The 21,708-nt window shown below is 37.5% G+C and overlaps 2 protein-coding genes across 4 annotated transcripts in view; one reads left to right on the forward strand and one right to left on the reverse strand.

Annotated features, from left to right (window-relative positions):
- Positions 1-7,585, forward strand: part of LOC127494043 (putative methyltransferase NSUN7) — a 25,570-nt gene extending 17,985 nt beyond the window's left edge. The window contains exons 8-13 of one of the 2 annotated variants that reach the window (XM_051859603.1): positions 331-474; positions 577-678; positions 2,227-2,347; positions 3,257-3,392; positions 6,200-6,497; positions 6,954-7,585. In XM_051859603.1, the coding sequence (XP_051715563.1) occupies positions 331-474; positions 577-678; positions 2,227-2,347; positions 3,257-3,392; positions 6,200-6,497; positions 6,954-7,390 (1,238 nt within the window). In that variant the 3' untranslated portion in view covers positions 7,391-7,585. The remainder of the gene's footprint in view (positions 1-330; positions 475-576; positions 679-2,226; positions 2,348-3,256; positions 3,393-6,199; positions 6,498-6,953) is intronic. The other variant, XM_051859604.1, reaches the window with a different exon arrangement.
- Positions 7,586-7,605: 20 nt separating this feature from the next.
- The window catches only part of LOC127494042 (amyloid beta precursor protein binding family B member 2), a 28,049-nt gene continuing 13,946 nt past the window's right edge, over positions 7,606-21,708 (reverse strand). Inside the window, exons 9-14 of one of the 2 annotated variants that reach the window (XM_051859602.1) lie at positions 16,383-16,497; positions 15,868-15,943; positions 14,099-14,179; positions 13,743-13,858; positions 11,601-11,783; positions 7,606-9,097 (exon numbers count right to left, since the gene is read on the reverse strand). In XM_051859602.1, the coding sequence (XP_051715562.1) occupies positions 8,942-9,097; positions 11,601-11,783; positions 13,743-13,858; positions 14,099-14,179; positions 15,868-15,943; positions 16,383-16,497 (727 nt within the window). In that variant the 3' untranslated portion in view covers positions 7,606-8,941. Of the gene's footprint in view, positions 9,098-11,600; positions 11,784-13,742; positions 13,859-14,098; positions 14,183-15,867; positions 15,944-16,382; positions 16,498-21,708 lie in introns of both variants that reach the window. The other variant, XM_051859600.1, reaches the window with a different exon arrangement.

Below are 21,708 nucleotides of genomic sequence, written 5' to 3' on the forward strand. Positions count from 1 at the left end.
ACTGATAAAAATATGTCTTGAATGCAATTTAAGTTGCTTAAAATAAACGTGCTGAATGTATAAATGAGCTTGATAGAGAGACACTGATGAAGGTTAGACTCAAACGTGTGTGTGTGTGTGTGTGTGTGTGTGTGTGTGTGTGTGACCTTGGTATATTTCTGTAGAAAAATGCTAATACGTGTCTCCAGGGGTCCAAATCTGCAGAAAAAAAGTCCCTTTGGGGACGTTCACTAAGAAAAAATGGACAATTTGTATTGCCATAATCCTTTAAGTTATTTTGAGTTCCTCTACAGAACAACTGAAGACAAAACAAATGTGTGTGTTTGTCAGATGTAAAGCTGCTCTCAGTCTCTCTGGAGTCTCTGGACGTGTCTGACACGCGTCTGCGGGAGGTTCGTGTGATGGTTGTGATGCCGGCGTGTTCCTTGTCTGCCGTCAGCAACCCTGTGGATTACATCATGCAGGAGAACAGAGGTACACTCACACACACACACACACACACACACACACACAGTCATTGTACTGCACAGAGACTCTGAGCATCCGTCACATGTGATTGTTCTGGACCACTTTCAGACCCGCGGCTCATGCTGGATCTGTCACATGGTTCCGTCTCTCCCGAGAAACTCCAGACGCTCGTGTGCCGACAGAAGAAAGACCTGCAGCGCGTCGTCCAGTGTGAGTGTGTGTGACGGAGCTGTGTCCTCATACCGCTTCATTTCACTGAGTTTAAACTCTTTATTAAATGATCTAAAAAAGATTTATCTGAAAAATGATTCACTCTAGAAAACAATTCAGAATAATTCAGAAATATAATTCACTCTAAAAATTAATTCAGACAAAAATCCACTCTAAAAATTAAGAAAAATAATTCACTCTAAAAATAATTCAGAAAATAATTCACTCTAAAAATTAATTTAGAAAAATAATTTACTCTAAAATAATTCAGAATAATACAGAAAAACAATTCACTCTAAAAATTAAGAAAAAAAAATCACTCTAAAAATAATTCAGAAAAATAATTCACTAAAAATTGTTCAGAAAAATAATTCACTCTAAAAAATAATTCAGAAAAATAATTCAATAAAAATTGTTCAGAAAAATAATTCACTCTAAAAAATAATTCAATAAAAATTGTTCAGAAAAATAATTCACTCTAAAAAATAATACAGAAAAACAATTCGCTCTAAAAATTAAGAAAAAAAAATAATTCACTCTAAAAATTAAGAAAAAAAATCACTCTAACAATAATTCAGAAAAATAATTCACTAAAAATTGTTCAGAAAAATAATTCACTCAAAAATAATTCAGAAAAATAATTCAATAAAAATTGTTCAGAAAAATAATTCACTCTAAAAAATAATTCAGAAAAATAATTCAATAAAAATTGTTCAGAAAAATAATTCACTCTAAAAAATAATACAGAAAAACAATTCGCTCTAAAAATTAAGAAAAAAAAATAATTCACTCTAAAAATTAAGAAAAAAAATCACTCTAACAATAATTCAGAAAAATTATTCACTAAAAATTGTTCATAAAAATAATTCACTCAAAAATAATTCACTAAAATTGTTCAGATAAATAAAATTACAAATTTTAACTTATTTTTTCTCAGTTATTAAGGTATATTTCATTGATTTCACATGTTTAAAATATATATATTTTTTAATGCAATCTTAGTTTAAGTTTTGACAACATCTGTGATGCAGATCAGTTTTTACAATATTTAGCATCCATAAACATCCTTTATTTTGATAAAACTAAAAGATGTTTATAAAATATTGTGGTTTAGTCCATTTTTTTTGTCCCCAAGTAAAATCATCCTCTCATGGCTTCTTCTTCTAACACCCCTGAGATCAAACTAATGTAAACCAGCGTAAACTAGTGTAGACCAGCAGAGAATCTGAGTAAACCAGAGCTGATCCAGTGGTTTCAAATAAGCTGATGAGTGATTTGAACATGCCTCCCTGTATTGACGTTCATAATTTTCTGTGATGATTTGTGTGTTATTGATCTAGTGTGTGTGTGTGTGAGAGAGAGAGATCCATTCATCAGCGGCTATCGAGCGTGAAGAGGCTCCGTCCCTCCCTGCAGATTAACACGCCGTTAATTAACGGTGAATCGAGTGGTGTTCGTCAGTGAACAGACAGTCATGGCAGTGTGTGTGTGTGTGTGTGTGTGTGTGTGTGTGTGTGTGTGTGTGTGTGTGTGTGTGTGTGTGTGTAGTTCCTCAGGTGCGGGCGGTGCTTTACTCCACCTGTTCTGTTCGCTCAGAGGAGAATGAGGAGGTGCTGAAGACGATCCTCTCACAAACAAAGGAGAATCACTCCACAGCGCCGCCCTACAGGTGTGTGTGGGAACTTACATCTCCACATTAGTTGTTTCTTGTGATCATGGTTTTTCTGTACTTGAAAATGAATAAAATAACGAGTAATAATAATAAAAACAAATAATAAAACTTTTCTGCTCAGAATTCATTTCAGTTTGTTCTGAGCAAAACCAGTATTTTTTTGTTTGTTTGTTTGTTTTGATTTCAGAGTTCTGAGGATTCAGTTCCAAAAAGTTACTCATTAGAATGAAATAAAAGATGCTTAATAACATTCTGTTTATTATGAGATTATGTACCAATAAGCTTTGAAAATAACAAAATATTCAAATAAATCACTTGTTTTTTTTACGTAATTTTATACATAATTATACATTACATAATTTTATATATTATATAAATTTGTATATATTGTATATTATTCATGTATATTAAATTTATTTATATATTATTAATTATGGATATTTTGTACATAAATACAATAATATGCATTACACAAGTTTCTAAATTTATTCAGATTTTATTTACAAGTGTCATGTTAGTGATTTTTATTCATTATTTAGGACAGATTTATAATTTGATGACATAAATTACTGTTTTATTCAGAGTCAGAAGTAACTTAATGATATTTGTGTATTTTACTTTTAATTTAATTCACTTTGATAACACCAAACATTCATTTTAACATTTTTATGTTATTAATTATTTACTTGTTTTGATTTTTACAAACTTTTCAGATCTTGCACTAATGATCGAGAAAATGAGTAACAGTTTTTATACGTCACTTCTCTTTAGAAATCTGCTGGAATTATGTACATTTACATTTATTTAACACATTTAGCCAAAGCAAATAAAGTAAACCTCTGTCCAAAAAAAATATTTTTAAAAACTGTGTGTGTGTGTGTGTGTGTGTGTGTGTGTGTGTGTCAGTTTGAGTTCTCCAGATCTCCTGCAGGACTCCATCACTGAGGATGAGGACGGGTCACAGGAGATGAAGGCCAGCTTCTTCAGACTGGAAGCATCAGATCATCACAATGGCTGTTTCTTAGCTCTGCTCACACGACAGGTACTAAACATCAGATTTATAATTCCTTAAAAGAACAATTACTGACCCACATGATGTTCCAAACGAGAGAGTGGAGAACATAAATGAGAATGAACTCAGTCCCGCCCCCTGAGTGTGATTGACGTGGATCATCCTATCAGGATCCCTGGAGAAAACCATATTAGCTCATTTAAAAACAAATGGTGTCATGTATGATTTAGTCTCATTTGTGTCTTTGAAAGCTCTTGAATGTGGTTTAGGAAGTGAAATATGGTTCAGAATGGAATACTTGCACATATACTATATGCTGCATAGTAGTTTTTAAAATATTTATTATGCAAAGATAAATGTTTCAGACAGTAGTATGCTACACTGCTGTCACATGATCTCATGTTGCATGTTTAATTCAATGTGGCTTCCAGTTATCAACACACAATTTTTTTTTGTTAAATTAAGTAAAAAAAAAAAAAAACGGAACACGGAAGAGCGAGTTTGTGAGCTGGAACAGATATCGTGTTTTTAGGCTGGTTATTTTTGTGTTTTTGTGATGTTGTTTTTGCTAGTTAAGCCTCAAAGCATGCTGGGAGGAGTTTCTCTGGGGTTTGATGGAGACGCTCTTTGTTTCTCATGTCCATGTTCTCATTGACTAATCCTGCCGTGTCTGTTGAGGAATCCCGTCTTTCCCTCCCTTCGCTTTCATCTGCAGCTAAAAATAAACAGCGGAGAGACGGAGCAAGAGGGAGGAAAAGAGACTCGATTCAGCTTCCTGCTGGGATCTTTCTGGTGGATCAAAGTTCCCCTGAAATGATCTGCAGTAAACGGGTGTGAGAACGTTTATGTACGTTTCATATATGATGAAGGTTGCTGTGTTAGATTACGGCAATCCGTCATATTTATTCCTCCTCTGACAGTCAGAAAAACATCATCAAGCCCCCATATCCTTCCTGCCACGACTAATAAAAGCCACTAATAAAGATTATTGTGGTTCGCTTAAGAAGGTCTCATAAAAAGGCTATTAGACGCGTGTGTGGAAATATTACCGTCCTCCTCCTCCCGGTTTTATGATGCATCTGTACGCTCGCACCTGGGACCAATAAAGTCTTCAGCTGCGTTTAGACCTATCATGCCCTTTCTCAAAGTCTTGATGTTGTTTTTGTGCTCTACTAGAACAGGTTTTCCTGCTTGAATGTTGATTACTTTCCTCATATTCTCCATTGTTGCAGCTCCTCTCTTCCCAGTCTGTCAGTAACGCTCTGTTTAGTTCCTGTCTCTATGAAGCCCCTCCTTCTGAAAAGCACAGTGTGCTCTGATTGGGAGCAGTGTGTTGTGATTGGCCAATAGGGAAATGTCCCGCCCCTTACCATAACCACCAGTTTCAACACACTACTAACGAACTCAACCAGGCCCCGCCCCTTTATTCTGCGTATGAATTATTTAAATGAGGAATATTGTGAAGAAAACTCAAGACTACAATGGAGGCGTTTCAGGAGTTCAGAAACACTGACACTGATATAGAGAATAATAAGTTTTTCATGCTCAAACAGCAACAATACACACTAAAGACAGATGAACATGATCCTCTTTAAAAATAAAAGTTCTTTATTGGCAATGATGGTTCCATGATGGTTCCAAGGTTCTTTGGGGAACCAAAAATATGAACCTTTTTGAACCTATATTTTTAAGAGTGTAGGCCGCAGTGTGTGTGTGTGTGTGTGTGTGTGTGTGTGACCTCATGTTCAGCTAAAGGACAAACATAATGACCATAATCTGGGGCCAGAACTGCATCAAAACCACATGATGGGCAATAAACGTGTGATGTTCAGGAGGAGGACGGCAGGATGTATTGAATAATTCAGCCTCATGTCTGCATGCGTTAGCGTCAACAGGGCAAAACCTCACGTCCTCAAACACACACACACACACACACACACACCATCTGAATTATTCACTGGGAGTGTGTGTGTGTGTGTGTGTGTGTGTGTGTGTGTGTGTGGTGCTGAGACAGCAGGAGATCCTTTAAGAAACACACTGAACTAACATGCAACACACGGAGAAATGTACATTTTGAGAAAAATATTTTTTCCTGAATAATTGGAAATGTTCCGGTTGGTCCACAGCATTTTTTCAACCTCTTTGATGCATTTTAAAATAAATACATTTGGATCAAAAAAAATTCAGGAAAATTAACTTTTTTGTAAAATACTTATATAAATATATTTTTAAAATATTTTATTTTATTATTATAATTTGACCTTTTGTATATAATAATAATGTATTATTTTTTCATATTATATGTATTTTCTTTTTTAGGTACGATGTTCGAATGTTTCACCATTTTATACATTTTTTTAGATGTTTTATCTAAAGTGACTTTTCAAAACATGTAAGGGGCCATTAACACAACACCATTTTCAACTAATAACAGACTTTTTTTATACGTTTTAGCCATTTATTTACTCGGCAACAGCATTTTGGGGGCCTGAAAATGCAAACTTTTGTAAACAGGTTTTAAAGTGCAAGTTTTTGAAAATGATGCCGTTATCGTCTGTGTAAATTTGTGAAAACTGTGCCTTTCTTGCATATTACATGTTCAGTTTAGTGCGTAGTGTTTCTTTACAAATTGACATCGCCATCTACTGGCCTGGCAGCAGAATACAGTGATTTTAGTTGTTTTCGCGGATCCGTGCGAACAGGGATCATTTTGGCAACATTGTCGTTTGTACACAAAAAATGCAAAGGAATAGCTTTTCCGTTTTTAGTATATCATTGTCATGTAAATACCCTGATACATAGAATTCAGGCCTTTTTTTGGTTTGTCTCCTACACAGCCTGAACCAGAAGTGATAGAAACGCCACAGGAAGTGCTCGCTCGCGCAGCGGCCAAAGGCTTGTTAGACGGCCTCCACCCAAACCAGCCAATCAAGAAAGAAGGCCGAGGCCGACGGTCCCGCAGAGCACCTGCCAATAAAGCGCGGTCCATCAAGACACGCCCACACGCCACACAGAGCGACCAATCACGTGTAGCGGAATTCTTGAGCCACGAGATGAAAGGAAGCAGCTCGGCGCCGACAGTTTGTCATCAGAACGACAGCAGAACTCAGTCACCTCGGCGTCCGTTGCACTATGGTTAATTTAACTAGCTGAATAACAATATCTTTATTAACCTGTTAACTGTCTGTGGCTTTTGAGCACAGATCTGAACTTAAGTGGACATAATTCATGAATGCTTTGGAATACAGACCTAAGATTGGTCTGTTTTTCTTTTACATATTTTACAAAATCTGAAGCCATATCTCTCACCAAGTTGTGTTCCAAATTTGAAGTTGATATCACAAAAATTGAGCCGCTAAAGTACTGTTTCCTGAGTAACGCAATGTCTGTTTTCAAAAAGGTTTTCACAGGATGAATTTTGAGTGAAGCTTTCAAATGATACGCAATTTGTGATTATTAAAATATGTGATGAGGAAAAAGGCTATTAAAAAAGCTACACTGACAGTTAACACGTTAACGGTAATGTTTTTTTCAGAGTAAACCACTGAGGAAAACTAACCTAACTTCCTGTTTACTTCTGTATCTCCACAGATAAACCCTGTAGTTCTCGACGTCTCTCTCAGGGCGTGTTCTCCAAGACAGGCTCCACCCCTAACACCACAGGCTCCACCCCTAACACCACAGGCTCCACCCTTAATACAACAGGCTCCACCCCTAACCCCACCTCTTTCTCCAGTTTATACTGTAACAGTTTGACTGGTTTGAACGCGGCTGCAGTATCTGCAAATGACATTCACTCCTCCGTGGCAGTTGCGCCACCTAAAGGCCGACATGAAGTGCTGCGGCCGGCGACTGTCACGTTTCCTCCTGTTCTGTTGTCAAGTGACAGTCTTCTTCCACAGAGGCGGAGCCACGCCCTTACAAACCCCGCCCACACCCACCTGCAGTGGAGTAACTTGACACCGGCTCTCCCTCGAAGCCAAACGGCGTTCAGAGCGAGACTGAATCATCTGCGGCCGTGGCTCTGACACACACATTAGTGCGGCTACCATCAGTATTTTACTCTTATCTCAGTATTTAAGACCTTTAATCTTTATTAGACATCCCATCTAACTCATTATTATTACTAAACTTTACCATTTAAATGTCACTGCCATCAAAACAAGCATATTTTCCAATGTCATTTGGAACATGCATGCAAATAAAACAAGGACAGACACTTTTTTTTGTGATGTAATTTATTTCCACAACATGTTACATTAATATGGTGTAAAAATGAGTGTCTTAGTGGTTGATCTGGGTTTTAAAATACCATTTTGTGAGAAATAACATTCCTGTGTTTGTTTATTCTCGACATACTGTAGCAGGGGCTCGATGTGTGCGTGTGTGGCTCATCTGAAGTCTGAAACGCTCTATGCAAGTACGCAAAATCTTTTAGCTAAGCAAGCTCGAGTTCATGCATCACTGCGTTCCACGATTCATAATGCAATGCAAGTACGTTTTGCATCTTCAGCATTGCCACAAAGGCAGTTATAGAGGGCATTAGCGTAACCCGACGTCCTCTACAGTGAGGAACTGTGTTCAGACAATGTTGATCTTTAAAGACAACGGTAGAAAAATATGATGGTTTGCTGATGTTGAATCATTGTTGAATTTTATTCAGATTTTACAAATCGAATCGATACTGTTTCAACATCTTCTAGTAAAGATCAAATATGATGTTCAATAAACTTCCATTTCAACTAGTATTTTGTATGTCAGGCTTTAATGTTGAGTAACGTGAACATGTCTTTAGCTGGACATCTGAATAAAACATCTGGTTTAATGTCATTTAGACATTTGAAGGACAGTACTGAGGTCTCTTGTGTTGCGTATGTACAAAAGGAGTGCACGTTTGCCAAGCATTCACGTCTGCATTTGCGTACTTGCACAGGGAATCTTCCAGGCCTAAGTGTTTAAATGAGGTGCATGTGTATTTGTGTGGTCAGAAAATTCCCATTTCGCTCGGCATTACAGTATCGATCTGAGCAGATGATATACAGACTGTGTGTTACGATATTCCCACTGAACATCATGATCTGATCCGTCAGGCTGTGTGCTTGATGCACTGAAACATTTTACACACACGTTCCTTTCCCAATACCCAACACCAGAAAATTCCCTCTAAATTTCTTGCAGAAAGAGAACAAAATTTCAAAGGATCCAATTTCCCAAGTGTGCAAGTCGCTTTGAATGAGTGGGTGGTTTGAAATGAAACACACTTATGGCACAAATCAGACTGGAGCTTGAATCCAGGTCACGCGTGTAAAGAGTTACATTGATCTGAGCGTGACGGGATCGGTGAGACATGAACTCTGACGGCCTCGAAATACTTCAGTGAAAATGTGTTAGTGTAAGGCAGAGGCATGCTTCATTCAGGACAGTCGTTCGAAATGCTTCTCGTTACGCACACTGACATCTCCTTCATCTCGCGTTACACTTTTTGTCTTTTTTTGTTATGTTGTGTTGCTCTTCTCGGCTGCATCAGTAAATACACACACGCACACACACCTGCTGTCCATCACAGCTGTTCTGTTCCGTCATTGGTGGGGAACCTCGGGGGCGGGCTTCTTTTTCAGAGTGTCTATGATTGATTGGACGCCCCGCTTCACGCTGGACGTTACGCGGCGGGTGACGGAGTCGCTAGAGGACGGAGCCGAGGAGCCGGTCTTCCCCAGACACTTCTGATACCGCAACTACAGGAAAACAAGATTATACTGGTATGATTTTATGTACTTGTATGCACTCAAGATTTATGATATTTTTCAGTAAACATGTTTACAATAATGTTACCTCAAGAAACTTAATTTGCAAAACTTTTGCGTTTACTTGTGTTCGCTCACAGCTATTGTATTCAAAAAATGTTCGCTCGATAAACTGCATTTGTTCTCAAAACTTGTTTACTCTCAAAACTGTTACGTTCACACAAAACATTTGCGTTCGCTCAAGAAACTTTTGCATTCTCTCACAAAACGTTTGCGTTCGCTCAAGAAACTTTCACGTTCCCTCATTTTGTTCCCTCAAGAAACTTTTGCGTTTTGCTTGAGAAACTTTATCGTTCACTTGAGAAACTTTATCGTTCGCTTGGGGAAACTGTTGCGCTCCCTCAAGAAACTTTTGCGTTCGCTCGAAAGAAAATTAGTTCGCTCGAAAAAAAATCATTCGCTCGAGAAACTTTCGTTTCGCGCAAGAAACTTTTGCGTTTGCTCAAAAAAACCTTTGTGTTCCCTCAAGAAACTGCATTCGCTCAAGAAACTTTTGCGTTCGCTCGAGAAACTTTTGTGTTTGCTTGAGAAACTTTTTTTGTTTGCTCGAGAAACTTTTTTTGTTCGCTCGAGAAACTTTTTCGTTTCGCTCAAGAAACTTTTGCGTTCCCTCAAGAAACTGCATTCGCTCAAGAAACTGCATTTGCTCAAGAAACTTTTGCGTTCGCTCGAGAATTTTTTTCGTTCGCTCGAGAAACTTTTTTCGTTTGCTTGAGAAATTTTTGCATTCGCTCGAAAAAAAAAAATTGTTCGTTTAAAAAAATGTTTTCGTTCGCTCAAGAAACGTTTGCGTTCCCTCAAGAAACTGCATTTGTTCAAGAAACTTTTTTCGTTCGCTCGAGAAACTTTTTTCATTTGCTTGAGAAACTTAAAAAATTAAAAATTAAAAAATTTGTTCGTTTAAAAAAAAATTTTTTCGTTCACTCGAGAAACTTTTGCGTTCCCTCAAGAAACTGCATTCGTTCAAGAAACTTTTTTCATTTGCTTGAGAAACTTTTGCGTTCGCTCGAAAAAAAAATTTGTTAGTTTAAAAAAAATTTCCGTTCGCTTGAGAAACTTTTGCGTTCCCTCAAGAAACTGCATTCATTCAAGAAACTTTTGCATTCGCTCGAGAAACTTTTTTCGTTTAAAAAAAATTTGTTTGTTTAAAAAAACATTTTTCGTTCACTCAAGAAACTTTTGCGGTCCCTCAAGAAACTGCATTCGTTCAAGAAACTTTTTTCGTTCGCTCGAGAAACTTTTTTCATTTGCTTGAGAAACTTTTAAAAATTTGTAAAATTTGTTCGTTTAAAAAAAAAAATTTCATTCGCTCGAGAAACTTTTGTGTTCCCTCAAGAAACTGCATTCGTTCAAGAAACTTTTGCATTCGCTCGAGAAACTTTTTCGTTTAAAAAAAATTTGTTCGTTTAAAAAAAAAAATTTCGTTTGCTCAAGAAACTTTTGCGTTCCCTCAAGAAACTGCATTCGTTCAAGAAACTTTTTTCATTTGCTTGAGAAACTTTTGCGTTCGCTCGAAAAAAAAAATTTGTTCGTTTAAAAAAAAATTTCGTTCGCTCAAGAAACTTTTGCGTTCCCTCAAGAAACTGCATTCGTTCAAGAAACTTTTGCATTCGCTCGAGAAACTTTTTCGTTTAAAAAAAATTTGTTTAAAAAAACATTTTTCGTTCGCTCGAGAAACTTTTGCGTTCCCTCAAGAAACTGCATTCGTTCAAGAAACTTTTTTCGTTCGCTCGAGAAACTTTTTTCATTTGCTTGAGAAACTTTTAAAAAATTTGTTCGTTTAAAAAAAAAAAATTCATTCGCTCGAGAAACTTTTGCGTTCCCTCAAGAAACTGCATTCGTTCAAGAAACTTTTGCATTCGCTCGAGAAACTTTTTTCATTTAAAAATTTTTTTTTCGTTCGCTCGAGAAACTTTTGCGTTCCCTCAAGAAACTGCATTTGTTCAAGAAACTTTTTTCGTTTGCTCGAGAAACTTTTTTCATTTGCTTGAGAAACTTTTTTCATTTGCTTGAGAAACTTTAGCGTTCGCTCGAAAAAAAATTTTGTTCGTTTGAAAAAAAAATTTGTTTGCTCGAGAAACTTTTGCGTTCCCTCAAGAAACTGCATTCGTTCAAGAAACTTTTGCATTCGCTCGAGAAACTTTTTTCGTTTGCTTGTGAAACTTTTGCCTTCGCTCAAAAAAAAATTTGTTCGTTCGAAAAAAATTTCGTTCACTCAAGAAACTTTTTCGTTTCGCTCAAGAAACTTTTCCGTTCGCTCAAGAAGTTTCTCAGGACTATTGTTCTAGTTATTCGTCTGGTTATGTGTCACTAGAGTAATTCCTGTGGTTGAGTTTTCTTCATGTCAACTGTGCTTTACGGATAATCACTTTACCTGGTTTAACCTGGAATATTCCTAAATGAGAAACATGTGATGTGTGTTTGTGACACTCACCACACAGGCCGACTGCACGGCCTCCGACACGCTTCCCGCGTTGGGTTCGCACCAGAACACGTGACACTGGAAGTGCTGGTTTCCCGTGTCCATGATGAATGCAAACGTATGGACGTCACGCCCCACACCCATGAAAGACAAGAAGCGCACTCGACACTCCACTAAGACTTCCTCCTCCTCTTCCTTCCCGAACAGAAGAGAAATGACAATAATAAATCTGTCTGTCTGATGTCACCCGCTATGAATAATTTACACAGGCCTGTTTAGACACTTTATCCATCAAACATTTGGAATAAATGTGAACGTGTCTTCAGGGTCCAAGAAAAGACCAATTTGTCACGTGTCTCAGATTGTCCTGGTGCCCATATGGACAAGTTGTGTCGTTTGTGCATTTAAACTCACAATATACAGATGAATTGGTCATTATAGGCTACATATATCAGCCAAACAAGAGAATGACTAAATCACTCAATCAGTCATCATGTGTCACACCTCAAAATTACATTGGCTTATATCTGCAGAACAATTTAAAGGATTCGTTCACTTCAGATAATTTACTCACCCTCATGTCATCCAAGATGTTCATGTCTTTCTGTCTTCAGTGGAAAAGAAATGAAGGTTTTTGAGGAAAACATTCCAGGATTTTTCTCCATATAGTGGACTTCACTGGGGTTCAACGGGTTGAAGGTCCAAATGTCAGTTTCAGTGCAGCTTCAAAGAGCTCTACACGATCCCAGACGAGGAATAAGAGTCTTATCTAGAGAAACCATCGGACATTTTCTAAAAAAAATAAACATTTATATACTTTTTAACCACAAATGCTCGTCTTGCACTGCTCTGTGATGCGCCACGCATTACGTAATCACGTTGGAAAGGTCACACGTGACGTAGGCTGAAGTACCGCGGTAGGGTGAAAAACTCCATCTCATTTTCTCCTCCAACTTCAAAATCGTCCGACATCGTTGTTTTACTTTTTTTTGTAAAGGCTGTTTGACTTGGTCTTTGCACATTTGCTTTGTAAACACTGGATCGGTACTTCTGCCTATGTCACATGTGACCTTTCCAACGTGATTACGTAATACGTGGAGCATCACAGAGCAGTGCAAGATGAGCATTTGTGGTTAAAAAGTATATAAGTTTATATATTTTTTTAGAAAATGGCCGATTGTTTCTCTAGATAAGACTCTTATTCCTCGTCTGGGATCATGTAGAGCTCTTTGAAGCTGCACTGAAACTGACATTTGGACCTTCAACCCGTTGAACCCCAGTGAAGTCCACTATATGGAGAAAAATCCTGCAATGTTTTCCTCAAAAACCTTCATTTCTTTTCAACTGAAGAAAGAAAGACACGAACATCTTGGATGACATGGGGGTGAGTAAATTATCAGGAAATTTTATTTCTGAAGTGAACTACTCTTTTAACAAATAAAATCAAAATGTAAGAAGCATCTAAAACTGTTGCGTTCCTTCGAGAAACTTTACGTTTGTTTGCAAAATTTGTGTTCGCTCTCAAAACTTCAGCGTTTCTTTGAGAAACTTTGCGTTCACTCACACAATGCTTGCGCCCCCTTGAGGAACTTTGTGTTTTACTCGCAAAAAAACACTGAAATATAATTTTTCCTCCAATCTCAAATGTTTTCCATCATGTCCCTTTAGGGGCTCCGTAAAAAAAATAAAAATGAAGCTTGTATTTTTTCGTTTTCATAGTTTTTTCTAAAGCACTTGCATGAATTGTGTTGCATTGTATTTAAGTTAATAATGTGAATGTAAGAAGCATCTAAATCAGAATCAAATCAAAATTACATTAGCTTATGTCTGCAAAACAGTTTTAACAAATCATATAAAAATTATTTTGAAACATTTTTGTCTCTAGATGTCATATTTCAGACAAACCGCCATGGATTAGTTTGTAAATGTTTGTCTATGAGGGGATGGAAATCAATGTGCTTTTTGTGTTTGTTTTTATTTTAATGTTTGATCTATTGTGAAGTTTATAGCAAAAATGTGAATCTGCTTAAAGTGCCACCTAGTGTCAGACAGGTGAATACGGGAGAGAAGTTTGAGGTCTCTGATTTTACAGTAACTGTTTCAGGGCAGAAACACAATAAAAAATGTTTTTTTTTAAAAATTAGAAAGCGTCACCTTTTCTTTGATGACAGTAATCGTGGCGTCAGCGACGTTCAGCAGGACGGGGGTCCAGTCCTCTTTCCCTGCGGAGGACATCAGACTGTCTATCGCTCCATTTATCATGTCCATTCCTGAAACACACCGTTTGAGAAGAACATTATAGTTCTGTACAGTTACAAATGTACAAAATGACTCCAAAACCTAGTGATCTGTCTATGAAGGCAGAGATGAACCTTGTGAGAGACAGATTAACTTTCTGTGAAGATGCTTTGAAAACCAGGCATATTGTGAAAATAAATTTGACTCGAATGATTCGAAGACACTCTGTCTGTTTGTGTGTAAGTGTGTGTGTGTGTGTGTGTGTGTGTTACCTATAGGTCTCAGTACTGACGTCATTCCCAGGTAAAGCACATGGAAGCTGTGTTGTAGGTCAGTCTTTGGCGTTGGAAACTCTACTGAGGAAACACACAGATGAGAAACACAACCTGATCATCACACAGAAGGTTCATTCGTCAGTCCGAGCGACGGCGAGGGAATCGACGCTCTAAATGCATCACACACAGCTCTTGATGCACGATGAAAACAGAACAATGCGTCCCTCGGGACATGAGGAATCCTGCGCTGGGAATCTTTGCATTATAAATACAGACAGTTTCTACTGGACGAGCTGCTGTGATGAAGATGAAGATGAGACGGATGTAAATGCAGGAGTAATTCTCTGATCTCTGCACAGCTGTAACACGCTTTAATTGTGTTTTAATGGGTCAGAACCGCAGCTCAACTCTTCTTTCATTATCTCACTGATCATTGTAGGCATTTACAGACCTAATGAAATAAAGCGCGAGCTGTGCTGAGGTCAGCGCGTCCCATCACACGCTTTATTTATGGACTCCTCTATACACACACACAATAGATATTTACATCAAAACAAATAAATAAAGCTAAACAGCTTATAGGTCTATTTATATTTACATTCTTGCTGCAACAAGACGTTACAACGAAACAATGAATCTCTGTGAAGCGCAGCAGTGTTTACTCAGCAAAAACATCACCAACCAATAAAATACAAGCATTTGCGTCATGTGATCAGAACTCCAGATTCACGTCGAGTTCACTTTCGTACAAAAATGCAGCATTTCACAGAAACTCGTCAAAGAAAGCGTCTGGGATCATTTTGTCATTGAATCTGTTCACACTATAAACGTTTGGTTTAACAGCTTCTGCTTAAATTGATCGAAATGAGTTTTGTAGAGGAATATAAATTGTGCCTAAAATAGAAATTTATTTTAAAAACTATTACATTTTGCAAATGTTAAAATAAGCTAAAACAGCTATAAACCGACATGTGAGCTGACATCATATTTTCTTATTTTAACATCATTTTTAAGTCTTCAAAAACATGAATATATGAGGAAATTTTAAAAAGTGTGATTTTTCGACCTGGAAAAGTCATGAAAATTAATTAAAAGCTTAAAAATCATGGAAATTTTTACAATGAACACAAATGTCTCTTGCTATGTCAAGCTCAATAATATTTTATTGGGTATAAATTGCTATAAATGGCTAAAAAATTAAAAAAGGATATTTATGAATTTATTATTTTATTCATTTATAAATTTATTTATTTAAAAAAAAATCCTGTAATCAAAAAAACTAGGAAAGTCATGTAAATTAACTGGAAATAAAAAGTGTAAACCTTGACGAACATTCAGTTATTGAAATGTCTGGAATTATGGAATTTAATTAGAATTTTTTATTTAATTATTTTATAAATAAAGTTGAAAACAAACACTTTTATGCAGTAATGCAAAAGCTAGAAAAAGAGATGGATATTATATTAAAAACTGTAATTATAAAAAAAAAAAATTAAATATATGTAAAAATAAAAACTATCAAAATAAAACCCTTATTAAGAAGCAATTAAATCCTAAAAATGTGAAATTAAAATATATATATATAAAAAAAAATCAATTTGCAAAAAAAAAAAAAATGCAGAAGTTTATTTAAAAAGCACACTAAAGATCTTATCCTACACTGAGGTCTTCAGATATTGTCAAATATTGAGAAGCGCTGCTCTAAAGTCACTCATAATCATCAAACAGTTCAGATTTCACTGGTCATGTGACTTTCCATCTCTTACCTCTGAGAGGAACATCAGAGCTGAACTGAGATGAGGAACCTGCGCCGGGACCGACGCTCCTGCGTTCGGCCATAATCTGAGAAAACAAACAAAACAACTGAGGAAAGAATCCTCCAATCGCCTTCATCCTCCCGCAGCTCGTTAATCTGAGCGTATAAATCTGAGCTCAATGTTAATCAACGTCTGTGGATGGACGTGCTGAGCGGGCAACTTTACATGAGGATGGACAGCGCATACTAAAACACACACACACACACACACACACACACACGACAGCAGAGAAATAAACGCAGATATTCTCCCACGAACACACATTTATCTTTTCACAGAACAGCAGAGAAATGGTTTCAGATGAAACGGGACAGATGATTGGTTACTGAGGCTCTTTCCTCATAAATATTCATGAGCCAGATAATAAATCTGTGACCAGTGATTCGATTTGTCCGTCTGAATGCGAGTGTTTGCTGTGTGAATGTGAATTATTCCTCTGGCTGTGTGAACGGGTTCCTCCTCACCTTGGAGCAGATCTGCTTCAGGCTGCTGGCGACGGTTTCCGCAGGACTCTCACACTGAAACACGTGACATTTTAACACACGCGTGTTCTTGTCACGAGCCACATACGCAAAATCCCTGAAACACACAACAGAGACGCTTCATATTGAGATTGTAAAGCAGGAATCAGTGGAGTTTCCTTTGAATGTCTGCGTTAATAAACCAGATCATCATTCAGACATGCAGATATAAACATGTTCACAGTTTATCTTGGTTTTATTAACTTGTTTAGCATGATTCTCTCTGAACACTGAATTCTGAGCGCATTGTACTGAAAATCATTCCCAGAAATCTTGAGTTCATTCGTTATGGCAGGTTTTCCTGAATAGTGTTTGTTAGTTAATGAAAAGCTAATAAATATTTAAAATAACAAGGTAAAGCTACAATGAATCATTTTAAAATATATATAAAAATAAATAAATAAATAATAAAACATAAAATTAAAATACATTTTAAAAAAATAAAACAATCGACATAAAAAGTAGTAAAAAGCAATTCAATCATAAAATGTCAAATTAAAATATATGTAAAAAACAACCTTTTGTAAAAAAAAAAAAAAAAACTTTTTAAAAAACAATTCAATCATAAAAATGTCAAATTAATTTAAAAACAATTAAAATTTAATTGCTAAAAAGCAATTAAATCACAAAATACAAAATTAAAATAAATAAAAAAAATATCAACATAAAACATTAAATGTAAAAAAAACAATGAAAATAAAACACCTACTAAAAAGCAATTATATATATATATATAAATTCAAATAAAAACATGCACGTCACATGATGACCATTAATAACATCGGAGAGCCATGAACATGTGACTGTGCTGTAAAATTATTAAAATATTAACTCAAAGTCTCTTCAAGTGAATATCTGAGCTCAAAGAGCTGACAAAAAAACATCAGGGAAACCCGACGGAAATAAATCAAGCGCAGGAACGTCACAGGCTCATTGTGTGATTCACACAGATGAAATAATATATTACACTCAGATTAAAGAGCATTTAATCAGCAGATAATGAGACTTCAGGAAAAAAACATCCATCAGTGAGAGACGCGTGAGAGAAAGAGGTGGAGAAATGTGTGTGTGTGTGTGTGTGTGGTGTGAATATAAAGGTTAATGGTTTTGTGGCCGTGTTTCAGTGTCACTGCTGACATTCAGAGCAGCAGCTTCAACACAGTCAAACTGATGCAACAAACACTTTCTGACGTCTAGAGCGGCTCAATCTGAGCAAACACCAGGGTCGTGCCAGAGCGTGTGAACTGCAGTGGCAGTGGTAGGCAATTTACCACTCATTTACCAGTATATACAATTTAATAATATATAGCTTTATATATAAATGGGGTGTTTGTGAAGGCATGCTGTCAGAGTTTTCCTGGCTTGACAGCCTGTAAGATATCCTACTGGAAGTGCTGCACCCTACTACACCAAAAATATGAAAAGCAAAATACTCAAATAACATTTTAAGTTTCTGTTTCTGAACAAGTAAAGCAGTAATTGATGTCATAAATACATGAGCCTGAGTTTTATTTTTATTTATAGCCTTGTGGCTCTGACCCTGACAAACGCTGGTACAAAAACACGTCACACTGCTGGACTGACACATATTACACAATAAAAACAATCAAAAATACAGCTGCGAGCAACAATTATCTGAGTTCAAGCTCTATAATGCCTTTAAGCGCAATTGTAAGATATTACATGTTATATAGCAATCCTGTAAACACCTAAATCAGAAATTTCAGGATATTTACCATAGAAATAATGTGTTTTTGAAACCTTTTTAACTGTTATAGCGCCATCTATAGTCCAGTCTCCATAAAAGTTTGCATGTTTGTTTATAATCATGTGTCGCATGTGCTCACCTAATTTCAGAAGTTTAAGAATTATGGCTTTTGTGTACACTTGGCCACGCCCATTTTCTAAATGACCCTGTTATAGCTATCCAAACGGTATATATATAATTATTGACCTATAGAGTCCAGAGAATTGTACTGCAGTGGTTTCATCAAGGTTGAGTGAAAAACTGACTGGTTCACAAAAGTAGATTTTTTAAATATTCTCAAATATTTAACGAATTATTTGATTGACAGCAGTGGTTCTTGAGGCAAAGTTGTTCTGAATAGGGATATCTAACATACGATATGAATATTGTGTGTATGTGCGAAACATTGCAATGGCGCCCCCCGGTGGCCAATTTCTTTCCAATTTCTCACAGACCTCTAGGGCCGTGAGTCAAACAGGCCCACCGAGTTTCATGCCGATCGGCCTCCATTAACCTTGTCTAAAAGTTGCTCAAACTTCATTGGCCGACAGCCGGCGTGTTTTTCAAAATGCATGAATGTCCTCGTAAACAATAGCGGCACCTTGGACAAAGACACCGCATGCCAGTTTTGAAGTAAATCGGACTGACTGTTGCGTAGCTATAATAGCTGTTTTTGTGTTTTTTATTATTTTATAGTGCCACTAAGTGACCAGTCGCCCCATCCTTTTTCACGAGACCACAGACCGAGCCCGTACATAGGTGTACCGAGTTTGGTGAACTTTTCTCTTACCGTTCAAGAGTTATAGCCATTTTAGTAAAAGTGGCCACGCCCACTGCAAACACTGTTGCTGTAGCGCCCCCATCAGGCCGATCGGGGTGAGCCTTGGTGATGTTGTAGACGTCTCTACGACTTACGGTTTGGTCTTATCACTTTCAGGGCAAAATGCTGATCTTTTAAAATCCTTGCAATTACAATAAGTTTGCTACGCATTTTAACCCCTAATAAAACACTTGCTAAAAATCAATTGACCCTTCGCCAGGAGTTTGATTGACAGGCGATCTAACCAATCATAACGCCGAATCCGCCATTTTGTCCGACAAAGCAGTAAGGGGAGTTAGCAGACTAACGTAGGTGGACTTGAACTTGAAAAATGGTGTTCACTGACGTCTTTCCGGGATTGAAACAACATTCCTTCTGATGTTCATTCATGTTTATTTGATGCTATAAATGAACTAGTAGGAAGAGATGATCGACTCACGAGCCGCTTGAACTGAGGTGCTACAGCGATCTGTCACGACACATTAAAGAGCCACAAAATGGTATTTATTGTTTAAATTTCTTTAAAAATTACAAAATTTGAGACTTTGTTTCATATCAAATGTAACCTGCTCTGTCTTGTCTGTTGACGCGTTGTCAGTGTCCTCTTTGCTCCGCAATGTATTTTTCACTGCGTGAGAACATGATGTGTGGCGAGAGATCGGCATGGCTTGTCGGACATTTAAGTTTTTTTTATTTCAGTGTTTCTAGTTTGCGACTGAGAGAAGTCGATCATCACAGGTTCATGAGTTTACGCTCTTCATTCCTGCATTTAGATTCGACTGTCACTCAGAATCTCTGCAGTGTGAATGTGGCTTTTATGTGTCTGAAAACTGAATTTCACTATAAATGTTATGAACTGAAGCTCTGAGGAAACGACACAACATACCGACACACTCACAGGATCTCCGCCTGTCTCTGCTCTTTACCTGCACATGAAGAGACTTCAGCTGACACGTTAAATCACAGGTGTGTGGTGGTGTGTGTGTGTGTGTGTGTGTGTGTGTGTGTGTGTGTGTGTGTGTGTGTGTGAAGTCTCAGAGCCCCAGCGATGAACCCATTCTGTCTGTCTGCTCACACATAGAAATTAAAGTTTCCCGACACATGCTTACGGAAAAAAGCAGTTTTCAAAAGTGACTCTGAGGTGCAACTGTGAGGATGATGATGATGAGGAGGAATCATGTTATACTTTCAGCTTGCACTAACTAAATACTAACACTCATTAACATTAGCTCAGATAGACAGCTTGGTAGACATGCTTACAGTCATGAATGATTTCTCAGATCGTGTGCTGTTGTTGAGTAAAGTGTGCTGCTACTTTACAACAGACGCTTAATTTTCTCCACAAAAGAGGTGAAAATATCCTACAGACACACACTGGAGGAGGAACTGAGCCACATCTGACCAGAAGATCACTGAGACATGAAGGTGCAGGACTACTAAACTCCAAACAAAACACCTAGTAACCACACAGAACACCCTAGCAACACATTAGCAATAACCCAGAACATCTTAGCAACCACCCAAACCACCCACAACACCCTAACAACCACAAAAACCCCTAGCAACACCCTAGCAACCACCCAAACCACCCACAACACCCTAACAACCACATATAACCCCTAGCAACACATTAGCAAACACCCAGAACACCCTAACAACCACGCAAACCATTCACAACACCCTAACAATGACAAACAACATTCTAGAAATCACACAGAACACCCTAGCAACCACCCACAACACCCTAAGAACTACACAAAACCCCTAGCAACCACCCAGAACACCCTAACAACCACCCAAACTATTCAAAACACCCTAACAATAACAAACACTACTCTAAAAACCACCCAGAACACCATACAAATCACCAAATCACCAACAACATCCTAGCAACAACCTAGCAACCACCCACAACACCCAAACAACCACAAAGGTCACCCTAGGAACACCCTAGCAACCACCCACAACACCTTAGCAACCACAAATAACACCCTAAATACACCCAGACCACCAAACCACCAACAATATCCTGGCAACACCCCAGCAACCACCCACAACACCCAAACAACCACACAGAACACCCTAGCAACACCTTAGCAACCACCCACAACACCCAAACAACCACACAGAACACCCTAGCAACACCTTAGCAACCACCCACAACACCCTAGCAACCACAAACAACCCTAATAACACCCTAGCAATTACCCAAAACACCCTAGCAACCGCCCACAACACTTTAGCAACAACCTAGCAACTAGGGCTGTTGTACTACGCCCCAGTGATGGGTATGTTCAGCGGTGGACCTTCATGCTTTTTATAATAATTGTGCATTTTTGTACAATTCACACTGTATGAATTCATCCAAAATCACCACCTCATAACAAAGTTACATTTTCCTGTGAGATCAGGTTGCAAAACACCCTAGTAACCAAATAGAAACACCAGTCTATTGTGATGGTGAGTTCTGCACAGGGAACGCCGCTCATCAATAACTGTACAAATCTACTGAGGTGTTTTACTAAAGTCATTTAACAGGTAAAATGAGACATCTAGTCTGTCATGAAGCAGTGTTTTAGGAGCTTCTATTCAATATTGGTTTGTCTGCTTTTACTATCATCGAACACACACACACACACACACACACACACACACACAATCAATCACTGCCTCTTTCTGTCCTTTTCCCATAAGAGTGTGAT

Source organism: Ctenopharyngodon idella, chromosome 14, assembly GCF_019924925.1.
Source record: "Ctenopharyngodon idella isolate HZGC_01 chromosome 14, HZGC01, whole genome shotgun sequence".
NCBI lineage: Eukaryota > Metazoa > Chordata > Actinopteri > Cypriniformes > Xenocyprididae > Ctenopharyngodon > Ctenopharyngodon idella.